At 38.5% G+C, this 18,139-nt stretch overlaps 1 protein-coding gene across 2 annotated transcripts in view; it reads left to right on the top strand.

Moving 5' to 3' along the window:
- Window positions 1-18,139, top strand: part of Angpt1 (angiopoietin 1) — a 220,642-nt gene that overhangs the window by 144,715 nt on the left and 57,788 nt on the right. The window contains exon 4 of one of the 2 annotated variants that reach the window (XM_075961063.1): window positions 8,545-8,777. In XM_075961063.1, the coding sequence (XP_075817178.1) occupies window positions 8,545-8,777 (233 nt within the window). The remainder of the gene's footprint in view (window positions 1-8,544; window positions 8,778-18,139) is intronic. The other variant, XM_075961064.1, reaches the window with a different exon arrangement.

Consider the following 18,139-nt stretch of genomic DNA (forward strand, 5'->3'; position numbering starts at 1 on the left):
AGAGTGGATTTAAATGCATTAGCTGTGTGTGGTATTTACCAAGGACAAGTATCTTAAGAGGTCAAGTACTCAGGGCCGAGCGTGATGCTCAGTAGCAGAATGCTAGATTGCACAAATCCCTCACTTCTGTCCCCAGTAGCAGGAAAAGAAACATCCAATGTCTATATGGTACCCTATTCCTTATAACTAGAATCGGGGAAAGAATTCCCTTTATCTTCCAGGTCAAGTTTCTTACATTGTGAACTGAAAGGCAGACCCATGTTCTTTCTTCTCAGTTTTAATAGCCTCAGGAGCAGAGAGTAATGGAGAGTTCTGAGTCAACAAGGATCTGAGAACCATATTAATCCTTCCCTTTCTCTGCATCCCTTACACTTTGCCGACCTTGATGATTTTCACCACTGAAGTATTTTTCAAACACATCTGGTCCTTTCTAGTTTTATCAGTTGAGTATATTTAGGTTGGACTCTCATCAATTCTCAACTGTTCCCCTACAGCGACTTTGGTATCCTTAGCTTTGTGCCAGCATGACCTACTCAGGTTATGGACAAAATCATTATTTTTTTTGAAATTCCAATCTTTTTTTTTCTAAGGTTCTTCTACCGTTGACTATTATAGCAGATCAAAAGAAGTTCAAGTTCTTTAGTACAGAACACAGTGCCTGGCTGTTACTACAATCATTCTGCAGCATTTTCCCCTACTGGTTTTAGTTTAGAAGCTACCAGCAGACATTCTGAGACCAGACTGACTGCGTTTCATTTTCCTCTATTCTTGCTGTAACTAGCTCTATCGTGTACTTTTTGTGTGACTCTAGGCAAGTTCATGAGACTCTGTGGCTTGTCGGCTAATGTTGAACATAGAGATGATGATGATAATACTGTTTGAAGTTGACATGAAGATTAATGCTGTATGAATGTATATAAAACACAAAGGACAGTGCCTAGCAGGCATAGCTGTGTTCAATTATGTTAGATGTATCCCACATTACCGCATGATGTTATTCTATACTAATTTGATGCTTGAATTGTCTAGCATGGTTGACATTCCTTATTTGGTAGGCAAACTCCTGTTCATCCTTGAAAATTTCCTACACGTACTGCTTTGGCTCCAGGAGCCATTCTCTAACTCAGTGAGGGAAGTTTCCTCATTACAATCTACATAATACCTACTTTCTACAGTTATTCGACCCATTCCATGACATATGTGTTTTGTATATGTGCGGAATGTACAGCATTAAGAAGTAATCTCCTGGTATAGAGTCTGAATTTTATGATTTATCTTTCTACTACCAGGCCCAATTCCCCTCACATACTATAAAGAGTTTTAAATACTTTTCAAATGTTAAATGAATACATGGCCAATATCACACCAGTAATGCTAGCCCCTAAAATGCCACTTATTCACACCTGTGCACACACACACGTACACACACATCCCTAACATAACTAACATACCCATAACAAAAATAATTTCAGTGGAAAAACACAAATCATATGATTTGCACTAAATGCTGAAAATTTTCACTGTTATTAATATTATTAAACCATAATGCTCACATCACAATTATGCGCATCTAAGCGTCCAATGGAATAGCAGCCAAGGCTCTTAATCTACACTCCAAGGCTCACTAATTCAGTTCAACTTTTAAACTTCTTAACAGGGTGTACAGAATCCATTATCTATAGACTTCTAGCTAGTTCATTCCTTGAAAAATTTTAAAAAGTAAGGCAGACCACAAAGTAAATATGAGTACATGCAATTAAAGTTGGCCTGTTTCCACATCACCACCTTTCCTTGCATCATGCCTTTGCAGCAATGGCTAAACAGATTGGTTCTTATTCATCTATACTTTCTAAAAGTTCACTATCAATGTGATCATGAGTATGTACTGTACATAGTTTTATACAGATATATAAACCTTTAGAATGTTGACACAAACACATTCTGGCATGCAACTATACATATGGATATATTTATACGTTATACACATATATTTTAGATATTATTTTAAATTTAGGATTATTCCTATTATTTTATAAAATATGTCATAAATATCTTACATTAATACATGTGTAATTGTATGGTCATAACTCCTTTTGCTGAAGAACGAGCACCCACTCATTTTTAATACACCATAATTTACAGTTCTCTTTATTCATTTTTTGCTATATATTTTTCTCTTGGTTTGTTTTACTTTGTTGAGACAGGATCTCATTAATTGGTCCAAGCCAGCTGTGAAGCAAAGACTAGCTTTGAATTTGCCACAATACACTCCTGCTTCAGCTTCCCAAGTGTGGGTGTCAGAGATGCAACTATGCCCAACATATATTTGCATTTATACTTATAAAATATTATTCATTAGATATATCTTGATTGTTTAAAATTTTGAAAAATGTTGACAACTACTTTGAATTTTCTATTCCCCCCAAGTGTGTGTGTGTGTGTGTGTGTGTGTGTGTGTGTGTGCTCCAATTTTCCAAAATATTCCTGCTATGCTTACTAGGGTATCAGCTCATCGTGCTTATAAGCTATTTGTATTTCTTCTGTGACTAGATTGCCCATGTTTTCATTTGATTACATCACTTGTCTTTGTTTTCCTAACTCACATGAATTCTTTCTGGCATATAAATTCTGTTATATGTACTGAAAATGTTTTATGTAGTTAAACATTTATTTTCTAATAGCTTTATTACATTCTTTTAGGTCACACAATGTATCAGCCTTTTTTCTTCCTTATTTCTGGCTTCTACAATATATTTAGCTTATTTTTATTTCCTCAAGCTTTGAAATGTTTGCTGTCAGATGCTGACCTTATAGTATTTATAATTCTGCCCCAAATTTGAGTTGCCAAACAAACATGACCATATTTTGAAAGAGAATTTAGTATTTAATTTAGTATCAAATTATAAATTTAATCTAGAAAAAAAGTCGTTCCTTTCATGCCCATATTTGTACCATATGGTGACACAGTGCATGCTACAAACAAGGAAATAATTAAAGCGTTTGTAAATAAGTTTAGACAGATAAAAATGAGGCCGTTTCTATATTTTCAACATCCCTTCCTTGTGTCAAGAGCTATATTTACACATAGTATAGGCAGCTCTCACCACTAGGCATCCATTGGCTGCTATGTTAAGAATTCTATTGTGGGAAACAATTTGAAAGGGAGAGCATTTATGTGAAAGTTTCAAGATGTATCCAATGGTTTTAAGTATTTCCAGGAAGATATATTGTAGAAAAGGAGGGTGTGTGCAGGGCAGGCAAATCAACCAGAATGTTCAAATTATGTATACTCTTTCATGAGCTTTTACTGAAATTCAAGACCTCGATTATTTTTGTTTATTTTATTCTTCATTAGACTGCACCTCTGCCTCAAACTAGAAGTTAAGTGCCAAACTCCTATGCATGTCTCTTCTCAAAGTGCTCCCAGAGAGATGGGAAACAGGAAGTACTGAGAATCCTGTGAGAAACTCTGTTTTGGAATTTGCAGCTCAGTGTGTATAAGGCTGAGTGCACAGTTGGTAAACTTGCCCTATGGAACACTAAGCTCAAAAGAAGCATCCCAAGAAAAAGGGTTTATCTCATCTGAATCTTCCAAAGTTTGACAGTGGAGTTCTCTTTCTGTTTAATAAACTCTGAAACAAAACCCCGGGCACTGATGTTTGGAGTCAGCATCCCGTGCTTTGTTATGAGCTTAACCCCCAGTTAAACTTGTTAAAAGTTATCATCAAAGAAATCAACAACTTTTTAAAAATTCTGTTTTAGGTTCTAATGTCCCAAGATTTGACTATCTTATCTAATGGTCTCCATGCCAGATGGAGAAAGACTCTTTGGACTTTTTCTGATTAGGAGGAATGACAGAGAATCTATAGAAGGATTCAGGGACCAGATGGAATGTAATCAATGTATTGGATAGAAAGATTAAATTGAATGGCAGACATTTAAAGGTAGAGCTATAATTAAGAACCCCTTGACACTGGGAATGTGGCTCACTGATTACTTTTTCAAATGACTTGAGTTCAGTTCTTAGTATTCATGTTGGGTAGCTGATATTTCCTTGTAATTGCACAAGGATCTGATGCCTTGGGCCTTCCTCTATCGGCACACTCGCCAACAGACAGACAGACAGACAGACACACACACAAATAAATAAATAAATAAAATAAATCTTTAAAAACAAAATCTTAGTTGTGACTTTTAAAAAAGATTTTCCTTACAGATGGGAAAAATGGGTAAGTTAAAATACTGTGCCTCTCAAGCTCCCAAACCAAGATGATGAAGAGCACATGCTGCAAAGATGTTTCTGGTGATGGCTTAATTAATGGTGTGATGTAAATAATGTAAACAGTGGTTATAGTAGCCACTTTTTTATTTCTGTAATTAAATACCATGTTCTTATGGTTCTGGAGGGTTTGAGGTCATGATGATGCAGTGAAGATATGGCAACAGGATTAATACTGAGGACTCACCTCTTGAACTGTAAACATGAAGTAGAAAGGGAGAGAACTGGGAATGGTTTGTGGCTTAGAAACCAAAAAACCTCCCCCCAGTGATATACGTCCTCCAGCAAGGCCACATCTCCCAAACCTACCCAAATAGGACCCCTCATGAGGATTAAGTATAGACCCACATTTGTGGGGGATCATCTCTTAATCAAGCCATCACATAGGTAAAGACTGAATTACATTGCATCCATGGATGGTTGTATTCGGGGGCCAGTTTCATAGCAGTGGGGAATCTGTGCAGCTTTCAAACATAAAGCAACTGAGAACATGTTCTGTAAGCCCTGGTTCCAGGACTTAATGTACTTTGTAAGGTTTTAGATAAGAAGTAGAGATTGCTATATATATTCTAGGGCTTGGAAATCAGTTTCATTGAAATCAACTCTAATGCTATAAGAATCAAAGGAAAAACTGAAGAGAAGATTAGTTGTTTCTATTTCACAACCTTTTGCACAGGTTCAGTTCCCAGAACCCACATGGCAGCTCAAACTCATAACTCAGGGTTCAGAGAATCTGATTCTCTCTTCTAGTTTTTCTGGATACTGCATGTTATAGTACACAGACATACATGCAGACAAAACACCCTTACACCTAGAAGAAGCATAAAAATACATTTTTAAGAAAAAGAATAAAAGGAGATAGGGATTTTCTTGAGTGTTATGTAACTCTAATATTATATTACACATATGTTAATAGCTACAGACTGTATATACCTTTTTGGAAAGTGAATCTTAGATTCAAACCATTTGAAATAAATGGGGCAAAAAGGTTGAATTTGAAAGTGCACAAAGAGCCAAAGAGAAAAAGAGGGAAGAAAGAGAAAAGTCTTTTGGAAACCATACGTTAAGAGTAGATGAAAAAGAGGATGAGTCCCATCAAAGCAGACAGAAGGGTCAGGAAGAGATGGCCATTCTGAAAGAGTCTAAGGGATATCACACATGTAAAAGATTAGTTATAATCATACTAGAAAATAACTGGACTAAGCAGGCTACTAAGAGAGACCTAAGTATCCTGGTAGGAAACACTTTCTTGGAAACTGTATCTATTCCGTATATCAGGGTTCCAGTATTGCAGCCAGAGCATTGCTGCTTTGGTTTCCCGGTCCTTTGAGATATCTATGATCAGTGTCTTCTTGCATCCTGATGATGGATGCTTCTTTTTCTTCCTGAATATCTCCTCTAAAGTGACAGTCTGGGCTGATGCCACTTGAAACCTGAAAGTCATGGTAGATTAACACCTGTTTAGTGGGTAATGAAAATTAATGTTCTTTCCAATATGATAATGTCTATTCCCTTAACAAAAGAAACCACTTCTCTTCTACAAGCCGACACCCAAGATTGTTTTCTTTGGATTAAGGATCTCCTTCATCTTCTTTTTACTCTCATAGCTTTCCAAATTGTGCTGAAAACAAAGCAAAAAAAAAAAAAAAAAGCTCCCAATGTCATTGACTGACTTCTCTAGTGGAGCAGCAGCCTCTCTCCCAGTGCTCTTCCTGCAGAGACACATCAGACACAGAAGTGGAAAACATTGACGCAAAGCATGAAAAATGAATTCTGTTGGAAACAGAAGTTTCTTGCTGCTTATGATTTTTCTCTGAGGCTTGCTGTCTAAAAATCAATCCTTGGTGTGGAAATATTGCCATCTTATACTCCACATAGTTATTGGCACTTAGCAACTAATAAATATGACTTATAACTAGAATCTGATATTGTCTGTTAATTGGGAAACCTGGAAGGCCAGCTCTGATTTTACTTCTGGGATACAAACGCTTGCTTAGAACATTTGTCCAGAATCATATGACTCTTTAGCTTCCAAGTCATGAACTGCATATACATGATCATCATTTTAGTCGTTAATGCTGAAGATTTCCCGGTAGTAAACGATTACTGATGTGAATATGACACACGATTTTCTTATAAGTTAACGACTCTGAGTCGCAGCAGTCATGAATCAGATCTCTACTCCTGAAATAGGAGCAAACGTAACGAAAAAGTAAACTAAACATGAACTGGAACATCGGTTGTGGTTAATTCTCAGATCAAAAGCCAAAAATCTACAAGCAGAAAGGAAGGCTTCGCCACCACCCACAGCAGAGAACTCCTCAGTTAAGTAGGATGTGGATGGTACTTTTTAAAATCAATACAAACAATAGAAAAAAATGAATGCTTTATCCCCTTCTCTCCCTCTGTTTTTTTCCCCCTCTCATGAGTTTTTCTAGCAGCAACAAGTTGTTGGCACAGCAGGAACTACTAAAAGACACTGCATCATACTTATTCCCTAGAGATCCCGTCTTTCATCTTACTCTAGCTTCCTTTTCTAACTTTTTTCAGTTCTGAGCAGGGATTTAAACAAATATAAATGACCGTAAATATTTCTCCTCTTCCCTTCCTAAATAGAGGTCCCTGTATGGCCAGGAGAAGCAAAGGATTCTTTCTGTCTTGGCATCTCATAGAATGAAGGAAACTCAAGAGAGAAATGTGGCGTCCCTTGCTGGGTATCCGTGTGGAACCTGCATATGTGAACCGTGGCTCACTCACACAATTTCTGGGAATTAGGCTGGTCTCACAAGTGGGCCCAGCTTCCCAGCAGTCCTCTACCATATACGAGGCTACACTCTCTTTTGGAGAGCAGATTTGTTAGCAAAGACCTGGAATGTCCTTGAGTGTTTCTTGCTACACTTCTTCCTGTGTGTAAAGATGGTCAGATGTTACATCTTGCCCCTTCTCGCAAACACTTGGAAAGTTTGACTCTTCAAACACACTAGATTGTATAATTTAAGTATTAAATTTAAAACACTCCCTAGTGTCTTCTTTTTGAAGACTTATAGGAATGATTCAGCTCTATATTTCTCCAAGGTAAATTAAGTGCCCACTCTGGGTGTGCTGCATTGGAATAGCACCTTGTAAACTAAGGACGGCTTGGAACCGTCTGAAAACAGAACGAAGAAAACTGAGTAAGTCTTTTCCCCCAAGAATACTAGTGTATTAGACACTCTATAAAGTGTAAAATGCCTTTTATTTCAAGTCAGTTGCCCAGATCCCCAAGTGCTTCTGCGTTCTTTGTCGCTTTTCATGCACACTGCACAAGGAGGGTGTCGTTGGAAGAGCGCTGAGCAAAGTATCCCACATTTCTCTGTAAGACTATGGTACTCACAAAATGGAGTCTTCCTTTTCTGCACTGCCTGCCTAGTGATTTCAGAAACTGTGATAGCCCCACAACTCATCCAGAAACCCGACTTCACAAAAAAAGAAAGCTAGAGTTGCAAAACAGGATTGGTTAAGTTGCTTTCTGTTCCTGCAGAACCCGCCTCAATAGATTCTTACTTGCAAGAAAGGTTTCCTTTTGTCCACATCTCTGTCAGCATTTGAAGTCACTTTCTTTTTCGTAATTCATCCATTTTATGTGCATATGTGTGCATGGGTGTGTACATGAGCTAGGGGCATGAGTGGGCCCATGGACATTAGAAATGGCATTTCGATCTTCTGGAACTAGAATTGCAGGTGTTTGTAAGTTGCCATGTGGGTGCTGAGAACAGAGCCCAGGTCCTCCCTACTTAAGAGCAGTAAGTGTTCTTAGCCACTGGGGCTCTTGCTATTCTCTTAATGATTGGCATTCTGCCGATGATGAAAAAGAATCTCACTGTGGTTTCTATTTGTGCTTTTCACGTGGTTGACACTATATACATTTTTGTCTCGCAAAATCTACTTTTATGAGCCAGTAAGACCGCTGGGAAAGTAAGGGGCCTTACTGCCTAGCAAGCCTGATGATTTGACTTCAGTCCTCAGAACCCAGAGAGGGGAAGGCAATGGCTGACACTTGTAAGCCATTGTCTGAAATATGCACATACACCCCGGCACGTGTAAGCAAATGCGCATGTGCAGATGAACATGCAGACACCCACATCTGCACATGAACACATGCACACACATACACACTCCTAGAATAAATAATTTAAACTTGTAATCTTACTCCTGAGGACAAGTAAAATTACAGCATTGTTTCTGCAGCACTGTAAGAATTAAGACTTATTTTCATTTCCTTGTAGTTTATTAGAACATAAAATTTTAGAAATGGAGGGAAAACACAAAGAAGAATTGGACACCTTGAAGGAGGAGAAGGAAAACCTCCAAAGTCTGGTTACGCGGCAAACATTCATCATCCAGGAGTTAGAGAAGCAACTCACGAGAGCCACCACCAACAACAGCGTCCTTCAGAGACAACAGCTGGAGCTCATGGACACAGTCCATAACCTCGTCAGCCTGTGCACTAAGGAAGGTGGTAAGAATTCTTTCCTGCTTTTGGCTTTGTGAATACTTTGTTTCATGCAAACAAGTAAAGGTTTGCTACTGTTTTCTGTGCTGCATGGGCGCCAATGCAAATGCTGTAGATGGACTTCATCCTGAAAACCATTCCCAAAATTTAGCTGGCAGGTTTTACTGCTCGCTAAGTTCAGGACAATTATTTTTACATTTGAATTTGTGTGTTGCAATGCCTTCCTAAAAGAATGTTTTAAAAATCATCTTTCATCTTTGGTATTTTTAACATTGATAAAAACTCTTATACTGTAATGGTTACATATTTTACATTATAGTGTTATATACTTCTGTATAGAGCAGAAATTAGGCAATACTAAGAATTAGTTCAGAGTTCTGGGTTGAGTTTTGTGGCGGTTCCTGTTTTATAGTTATTTTAAGCATTTCTTGTTTCAGGAGAGAGGGGAAGGGAAGTCCTGCTGTGTGAAAAGGTGGAAAGTGGTTTCCAATAAGCATTATAGTAAGGAAAGATGGTTGTACAGTATCCACTAAGATCCCTCATCCTTGGTCCTGTGCAGGGGTCTAACAAGGACATCTACTCACTGTAGGGATCTTTGTGATGATAGAACTTAAAATTTTATATGACTGGAATATCTGGAGCCACAGAGCTGCAAGTCAATATACCTTGAGAAGATATCCATCATTTTGTTTGTTTGTTTTGTTTTGTTTTTCAAGACAGTAGCTATGGAGTCAGTCCTGGAACTTGCTCTGTAGACCAGGCTGGGCTCGACCTCAAAGAGATCCGCCTGCCTCTGCCTCCAGAGTGCTGGGATTAAAGGTGTCTGCCACCACCACCCAATTGATATCCATCCATTAATTCTTTCTTTATTGTGTGTGGGACTGATGTATGTAAAAATACGATCATATGTGTGCTAGTGGACATTGTCTGTCAAGGGACAACTTCATGGAGTTGCTTCTCTGCTTCGAGATTCTCCATGGATTCTGGAGATCCAATTCAAGTCACCAGATTCCTGCAGCAAACTCCTTTCCCTTTTGAACATCTTGTCCTCCTCTCACCCAAGCATCCCTGAAGGAATGCGCTTTTGCACAAATCCAGTGTAAGCAGAACCCTGACCTGCAGCTCAGTACAGGGCTTTCAAGTTTGGAGCCTGAGGTCAGCTCCTGCAGTTCTAGCCTGCAGTCAGCCCTTGTGAGCAGAGCTGGGTCTGTAAATAGAGAGCGGTGTGAGCGCTGCTTCCATCTGAAACTGATTGTAGTCTTCGCGCCGCGGCTGGTGTGACCACTCACATCACGGTTCAGTGTGGGTGCGCAATGTACACATGTGGCTGGTCCTTGACTCGTGGTGCTACATTAAAAAAAAAGCTGTGTTTCATTCTTTTCTTTCATGTAGAGATAGGAATACACAAGATAACGTGAAGTGGCGAGATCTTGTTTTAGAGATGTTTCACATTTCTCTGTTACACTCCATTTCCTTACATTGTATCTCCTTTAGATAGTCTAAACAAGCCCCAGAGATATTTTGTAAAGAACTTGTTTTAAACAGTGAGTCTGGAGAGCTCCATTTGGGTGTGCTTGGCAATGTGATTGGGAAGAAAAAAACCTGCTAATCAGACAGGGCTTGCCAAACCCTGAGCTAGAGTCCACTGGAAGAAAAGCTTGGCAGGATTTTGCCAGAGAATTTTAATAGAGCTCATGAGTATTTATAAATTAAGCATTAATATGAGACCTATCTATTCTCATATTGAGATGAATACATTGGGAGGAAGATTGAAAACATATTTTTCTTATCATCCCGAGACTTAAGCACATGGAGTTGGGTAGTGATTTGTACATGATTTCAGAAATGTCCAGCACTGGGGATTCTCACAAAGCTCGTATGTCTGCCTACTTATCATGATTTAATTTCATCCTCCAGTGTTTGTCTAATAAACATGTCTTCAAGCTATTAGAAGCAGGGATTGTAACTAAAATTTCTGCTGTGGTTTGAACTTTGACTCCAATATCGGTAACCAAACGTCTTCTTTGTTCATTTATTGAGAAATTATGATAGCAAATATGACAGGTGCCGGCCATGCTGAGCATCTACTTAGGGGGCGGGGAAGGTGGCTTCGTCTGTTCTATGATGAGAACATCTAAAGGGCAGTGGCGATAATAACACAGACTGAATTTTCTGATGCTCTAACACTTCAAATATAGTTCTTCCTTTTCATGATGCAGCCTAGGCAGTTTGGATGCTCACCTTACTAGACCTGGATGGAGGTGGGTGGTCCTTGGACTTCCCACAGGGCAGGGAACCCTGATTGCTCTTCGGGCTGATGAGGGAGGGGGACTTAATCGGGGGAGGGGAGGGAAATGGGAGGCGGTGGCGGGGAGGAGGTAGAAATCTTTAATAAATAAATAAATAATAAAAAAATAAATTAAAAAACAAAACAAAAACAAAAAAAAGAGATACAGAACAGATATACCTCTCACTATGGTTTCTATCAGGATTTTAATCCTCTTCATCTTTATACTTCCATGTGAGTCATACACAGTCTTTAGTCACTGTGCATTTAAATTTCAAGGTATAAATAACTTAGTGTTAAATTAAATATGTTGCTAGATGAACTTTGCTTTCATTATAGCAATTAAACACATCTCCAATCTTTCTTATTTTATGGCCCCAAATTATATAAAACTGTACTTTTAAATTTATATGCATACAAATAAAGCAAAATTGATATAACATATTAAATTGCCTAAAATAAATATTGAAAGTTCAAACAGTGTCATAATGAGCAGCTCACCAAAAAAATTAACTTTGGTTTCAATGTACTTCAGTCATTTGGGGAATAATCTCAACTATAATGCCATACAAGAAGAATACATTGGTAGTGAGTTTTCTTTGTCTGATGGTCAGGTAGAAAACATCCGGCAGGATAATTTTGCCTCCTTTGCCAGGATAAAGAAAGAATGAAATGAGATGTTTGATATAAAGCAAAACACACAATTCCGACGACACAGATCGGGCACTAAGCTTTAGTCCCTTTGTCTGTCCTTGGGAATAAAATTCAGTTAGACAAGGTCGGGTGGTGGTGGCTCACGCTTTTAATCTCAGCACTTGGAAGGCAGAGGCAGGCGGATCTCTGTGAGTTCGAGGCCAGCCAGGTCTATAAGAGCTAGTTTCAGGACAGGAACCAAAAGCTACAGAGAAACCCTGTCTCGAAAAATCCAAATAAATAAATAAATAAATAAATAAAATAAAATTCGGTTAGACAAGCATTAAGTGTTGTCTGCAAGCAGAATTTCTTCAGTGCATAACTGAACACAGTGTTCTAGACTCACTCCTAAGAGCCATCCGGGCTTCATCTTGTAGCCTCCTTCGGTTTCCTGATGTCTAAAATAGGATCACAGATTTCCCCAAAGAGTCCGTGGAACATCATAAATATGTGCAGCTTATCGTTGGCTATTGTATAGTTCAAGCTCGGATGGGAATCAATTTTATATGTTTTACCACAAAGAAATCAAAATTATGTGATAATGCATTAATGTGCCATGGCAAAGTTTGTCTGGAACACAGTGAGTAGATGTGTTACTTCCCCAAACTTTTTTTGATTCAAAAACTGTTAACCCGTCTTTCCATTCCATAGAATAATCATGTCCATTTGATAGTGCTTTTGTTCTAGAACACTTACCCTAAATATTGCTGAGAAGCGTACTTTCAGGAATAATGCACCAACAGGCAGCAATGTTAGCACAGGCCAGCGGTCATTTCAAACTGTACCATAATCACTTTTTGCAGCTTCCGGATAACACATTTATTTTCATGTAATCTTTGCAAACATTTGGTCACATTTATTCTCAGGCACATTACCCACTAGAGAAATATTTCCTTCCGTGTTATCACTGTGTGAGAGCTGAGCTGCTTGCTTCACGATTTTTGGCAGATCATAGTTATTGCTAGAACTAAAGAGTTCACAGTGACAGTGGCATGGATACAGTGTGTAGGCTGCTTTAGAAAGGACAATTGAACATGGTGACCACGGCCTGTAGCCACCAGTCACCGTCATCCCTGTGCACTGGGAATTAAGCTATCACCACATATGATGGAAGCAACAGAAACCACACCATAATAGGAAATTAGAATTTAATTGATGGCTAAGAATGCAAAAAGACAAAAAAAAAAAAGGAGGAAAGAAAAGAAAAATGGAAAGAGGAACCACTATTTAGGCTCATCATAAAGTGACACATTCACTATCTCATTGTTTAAGTCAGCTTTGAGTGCACTCCTGCCATAATACAATGTGATTCATGAATTTATCTATTCATTCAAAAGTATCTCTGTAGCAACTATTCTTTTACAGAGCCTCTTTCAGAGAATACCGGTTATTTTTGTTTTTAGATAACAAAAACTTGTTGAATTCCTTCTTGTCCTTCCATTGTTCATGTTACATATGCATGCATTTGTTTATAGTCTCGGAGAATTTATTTACTAAGGTTATAAGCTCATTTTATAAAATACTAAGTGCAAAATTAAATTAAAAGACAGGAAATACAAATTCAGAGTTCCTTATAGATAATATTTTAAAAATAACACCAGCAAATTAGGGCATAGATATTAGCAGGAGAGTAGTTAGGAGTAGTGTCCCCTCCCCAGAAGAGAAATGGAAAAATGCATTTTGTATATATAAATATGTATGTGTGCACATATGTATGTGCACGTATATATGTATATATACATACATGTCTATGTTGCATAGATTGAAGACTACACTCAAGAAACTTTAATGTTAAGGCATAGGTAAAAGTTTTGGACTGGCCAATGCATAGGAGAGAAAGGAAACAAGAATAAATGCGGAGGACATGGGCACAATAACATATTCAGTTCCTGACTAAACATCACATTGTAAGCTATAGGAATCTCCCATGGGAGCCCTTTGGAAAGATTCTTTCACATGGTCTGGGAGCCGCAATGACTGATAAGACACATTTTTCAGTGCTCTGCATTATTTGGGCTAGAGTGCCTTTCCCAGAGGCTGATTACAATGGTATGAACATGTGATCATTATTGTCCGTCTTCTGGCCTTCTTTAAAAAGGTGAATCAAATCATTCGCATCCTTCCCGGTACCGCGGAGTCCTTTGGCTCTGTTCTCACAACAATCCTACCATCTGAAAGGAATTTGCTCTTGTATCTATTGAATACTAGAAGCAGATCACCCAGTCAAGAGACGGGGTAGCTTGCACTGCTAGTCTCTTGAGTTCAGGATGATTCTAAAAACAGGGCAAGTTTTGGGAGGAAATGAAAAGTCCTTAAAAGCCACCCAGATAAATATTGGGAAAATAGGAAATATCTTTTTCATTGATTGAGTGAGATACTTGATGTTTTGCTGATCACTTGTAATCAGCTGCATACTATAGTGAGCTCTTGTTCCCATTTAGTGGGGGGAAATGCTTTATCTTGACAGAAAATTATATGTCAAACATATACAATTTCCGTAAAATGAACCGCACTATCTAGCACTTCCTTTCATAAAGCAGAGCGAGTGGCTTAAGGGGAAAGTGGCTGTTTACTTTTGGACATAGTGTGTTTCTTCTTTCAGATGGAGCACGTTATCTGCCTTTTGGAGAGTTGCAATTTCTATAAAAAAGGAGGGGGAAGAATAGTGGATAGCTGAACTGGTGATAACAAAATTAAAAACTACAGATGCTGACCTCATCCGTGAACTATTCTAAACCACATCTTTTGGGGGGAGATTTGAAATTTTGTGGTTCTTTTTAGAATTAGTTCCTTCTTCAGACACTAAATGAACTATCTGCAAAGTGGTATCTCCTGGTCCCAGCTAGGCCTGGACATTCCCACAATGAAAGGGCCCTTAAAAAATAGAGTCCCCTTCATGTTCCAACATAATGGTGAAAAAGCTCCATTCCTGGTTCTCTTTTGCTCCCACAGCTTGCTTAGTTCAGGCTATGAAGCACAAATAGTTTGAATAGAGCCTCAACTAAGTTTCTTGGACTCAACCATACACAAGCCAAGTTCTGTAGCTGTTTTATGAATCCAGGTTGCACTGTGTCAGCAAAGGCTAGTTAGGCATAGGACTTGATACCAACGAGTTCTCTGAGAGAAACACACTCCATCAGCACCATTCAATAATTAAATAAGCATAAATCTTATGAACTGGAGAGTAAAAATGTCCTGAAATATGCACATTTTCAGATGGGAGGATAAAGAATAAAATCCCAAACACTTTACACTATACATCTAACTTTAAATACATACAAATGTATTTTAGCATAAGATTTTTCTAAAAGTCAACTACAAAGTATCTTTAAAATCCTAGTAATTTGTAAAAGTATCACAGAACGATTGAGAAGAGGCATTTAACATTTAATCCCTATTACCTGTCTTCAATCCCCTGATCCCACAGTGACAGAGAGAAGCAATGTCTGAGGGTTTTCCTCTGAGCTGTGCAACACCTGCTGTGGCATTGTGTGCACGCAACACACACACATACACACAATAATAGTAATAAATAACAAATATAAAAACATTGGCTTTTTATATAAATTCTTAATTTACTTTAGGCTAAAAAATTATTACTATTTTGAGTATTGTCATCTCTAATTCTAGAGATGACTATGGCATTCACATTCCAAGCCAGATCATCTATGCTGAATTGTATTAATATGGGACCTATTAAAGATGACCCACTTTTATAATGGACTTATAAAATTGAAACTATAAAGGTGATATCAATGCCTGACTTTTTTCAATTTGTATATTTACATGGATTTATACTCGTATTTAAATATAAATATTATAATTGCACATTAGAATGAGTTCTTGCATAACCATGAACTTAAACTTAGGGTTCAGTTTTAAGTAGAAACACAATTGTGAAGGGAAGGATGCTCAGATATTTAAACTTGTAGACACACATGCACAACTAATCTCAACCATAGTAAACCCTCAAGACCCACATATCTGACTTCGATGTTCCCTTCTGAGTTTCTTGGAGCAGCTATAGGATACGCCATCTGAAGGGCAGTACAGGGTGGCATAGAGAGAAAAATCAGAAACAGGGACATTAGTTTAAGGTCCAGCTTGGCTGCCAGGTAAAATATCACACAGCCAAGTGCTTGCCTGGTGTCTTAGCCCATTCCACCCTCCTCATCGTGTGAACCAATTGTTCCCCGTCTTCTCCTAACGCCCTCGGAAGTCCCAGGAACAGAATGAGCCACATGTGGCACTGAATGAGCAGTCGAGAATTCAAGTTTACACTATCACACGTGTAAAAGCTAAGTGACAGCCACATGGGGACAGTCGACCCTTATCTGCTTTAAAGCCTTGAAGGCTTTCGGTGTCCGAGAATTCAGAAGCATCTGGTAGGGACTCTCTGTGCGTCCAGCACTGTCTGGGGAATTTTTCCCCGTTAATGGATTTTTTGCTGAAATCAGTTATTTGTCCACTCATGACAGAGCATAAACCAGTCTTTTTAAGCTTTCCCACATGTGCAGAAAGCCTTTTGTGTAAAATCAATACAGTTCTGCCAGGCTGAAGACATTACATGGGAAATTAACACACATGAAACCTGAAATATCTTTGTTAATGAAGTGACCATCTGAACGAATGGCAGGGGTCACACAGCATTCATAACTACCCGTAGGGTTCCCAAAGAGAAAACACAGAAAAAGAGTTTATGAGAAATGATTGATTGCTTCATTAAACAAAAATCCATAACTCCATTTTAAATTTTCAAATATTTTTGTTCTGCTCTTATTTTCATACCGAAAAAAATGAATATTAATTAAATTTTACATATGAGTTATTATGTATTAGAAGGCCATTGGAGAATGTACTTAGATATACTGATCAAACTACACTAGAACTATGTGATGTTATTCTTCCATATTAAAATAAATGTACCACGAAACTAGAGGTCCTCCTGTAGTGCTGGTTAAACCCAGAGCCTCATGGCACACAAGACCGCTTCCCCACCACTGACCTGCATCCCCGCCCTACGCCCAGCTCCACGGACCTCTTAATTCCTAATCCCATTAGCTTTTGAAGTTGCGGATCATCACAGATGCCCATTTCTGACGGGGATCCCCGTCTCATGGTCAATTCTGCTGCCTGTGGCTCCCTTTTATCCTCACGTCAACATCTGTCTCGTCTGCCTCTTATCAGTTCCCTATGCAGCCTGCTTCCGTGAGAAAAGCTTGTACTAATTCAGAATTAAGGCCTGTGTCAAACTACCTACGAAACTGTGTGTGACTTTGAGGTTGAGAATAGCAGTTATGGGGCATCTCGGTAGGCTGTCCTATTAACGGTTCATTTCAGCTTGGTTTGACTCCAGAAGCTGGCCAACCACAGCCATGGCTCACATCACTGGAGCCACTGAGCATTGCCCCTTACAAGTTTTAATGAGATTAAACCGCATCACTGCTTCTGAGTTTACATGGTAATACACCCAAAAACTTCTTATAAGGTATTTATAAGGATGAAATAAAACACTTCATACAAACTGTACATACAAAGTTCAGAATGGAATAGTTCATTGTTTCAGAATAAACTAATTGAAATGACAATGTAGTAAGTAAATTATATTCAGGTCTGGTTTCCCTTACGCCAGTGTCAGGGAGAATATGTGGAGGACCAGTAGCTTTGAAAAAAAGAGAAATATTAGCTTAATTCAGACTTCAGTTTAAGTGTATTTAAGAATAGAATGTAGATATATATGTGTTTTGTGTGTGTGTGTGTGTGTGTGTGTGTGTGCTTATAGATCCATATATATAGCCCGTTTTCTGTAGGCTAAATTTATCACACAAAGCTATCTATCCACAGATATTTATCTTTGGATGTGTACTTTAGACATGACAAAAACACCATATGGTTTCTAAGTATAAAGGAAACCCAAAGAAACAATTAACACAGTCCCATAGGAACTCACTGTCTCTGAACCAACAGCTAGGGGACCTGCATGGGACTAACCTCAGCCCTCTACATATGTGTGACAGTTGTGTAGGTAGTTGTGTCTATTTGTGGGACTCCGAGCAGTGGGATCAAGGCCTGACCCTAATGCTTGACCTGGGTTTTGGGAACCTTTTCCTCATACTGAGTTGCTAGATAAGCTTAATACACAGGGATGAGCTTAGTCCTACCTCAGCTTGATATGCAATGCTTTGTTGACACCCATGAGAGGACTCCCTCTTTCCAAAAAGAAACAGGTGGATGGGGGGAAGGAACAAGAAAAGAGTAGGGAGGGGAAACTGTGGTCAGAATATAAAATAAATGAAAAAATTTAATTAATAAAAAACTTTCATGGACATTTATAACTACAAATTTGTGCATATACTATAACATCACTGGGAAGTATCTTTCATCTTCA

This window comes from Microtus pennsylvanicus, chromosome 2 (genome assembly GCF_037038515.1).
Source record: "Microtus pennsylvanicus isolate mMicPen1 chromosome 2, mMicPen1.hap1, whole genome shotgun sequence".
Lineage (NCBI taxonomy): Eukaryota > Metazoa > Chordata > Mammalia > Rodentia > Cricetidae > Microtus > Microtus pennsylvanicus.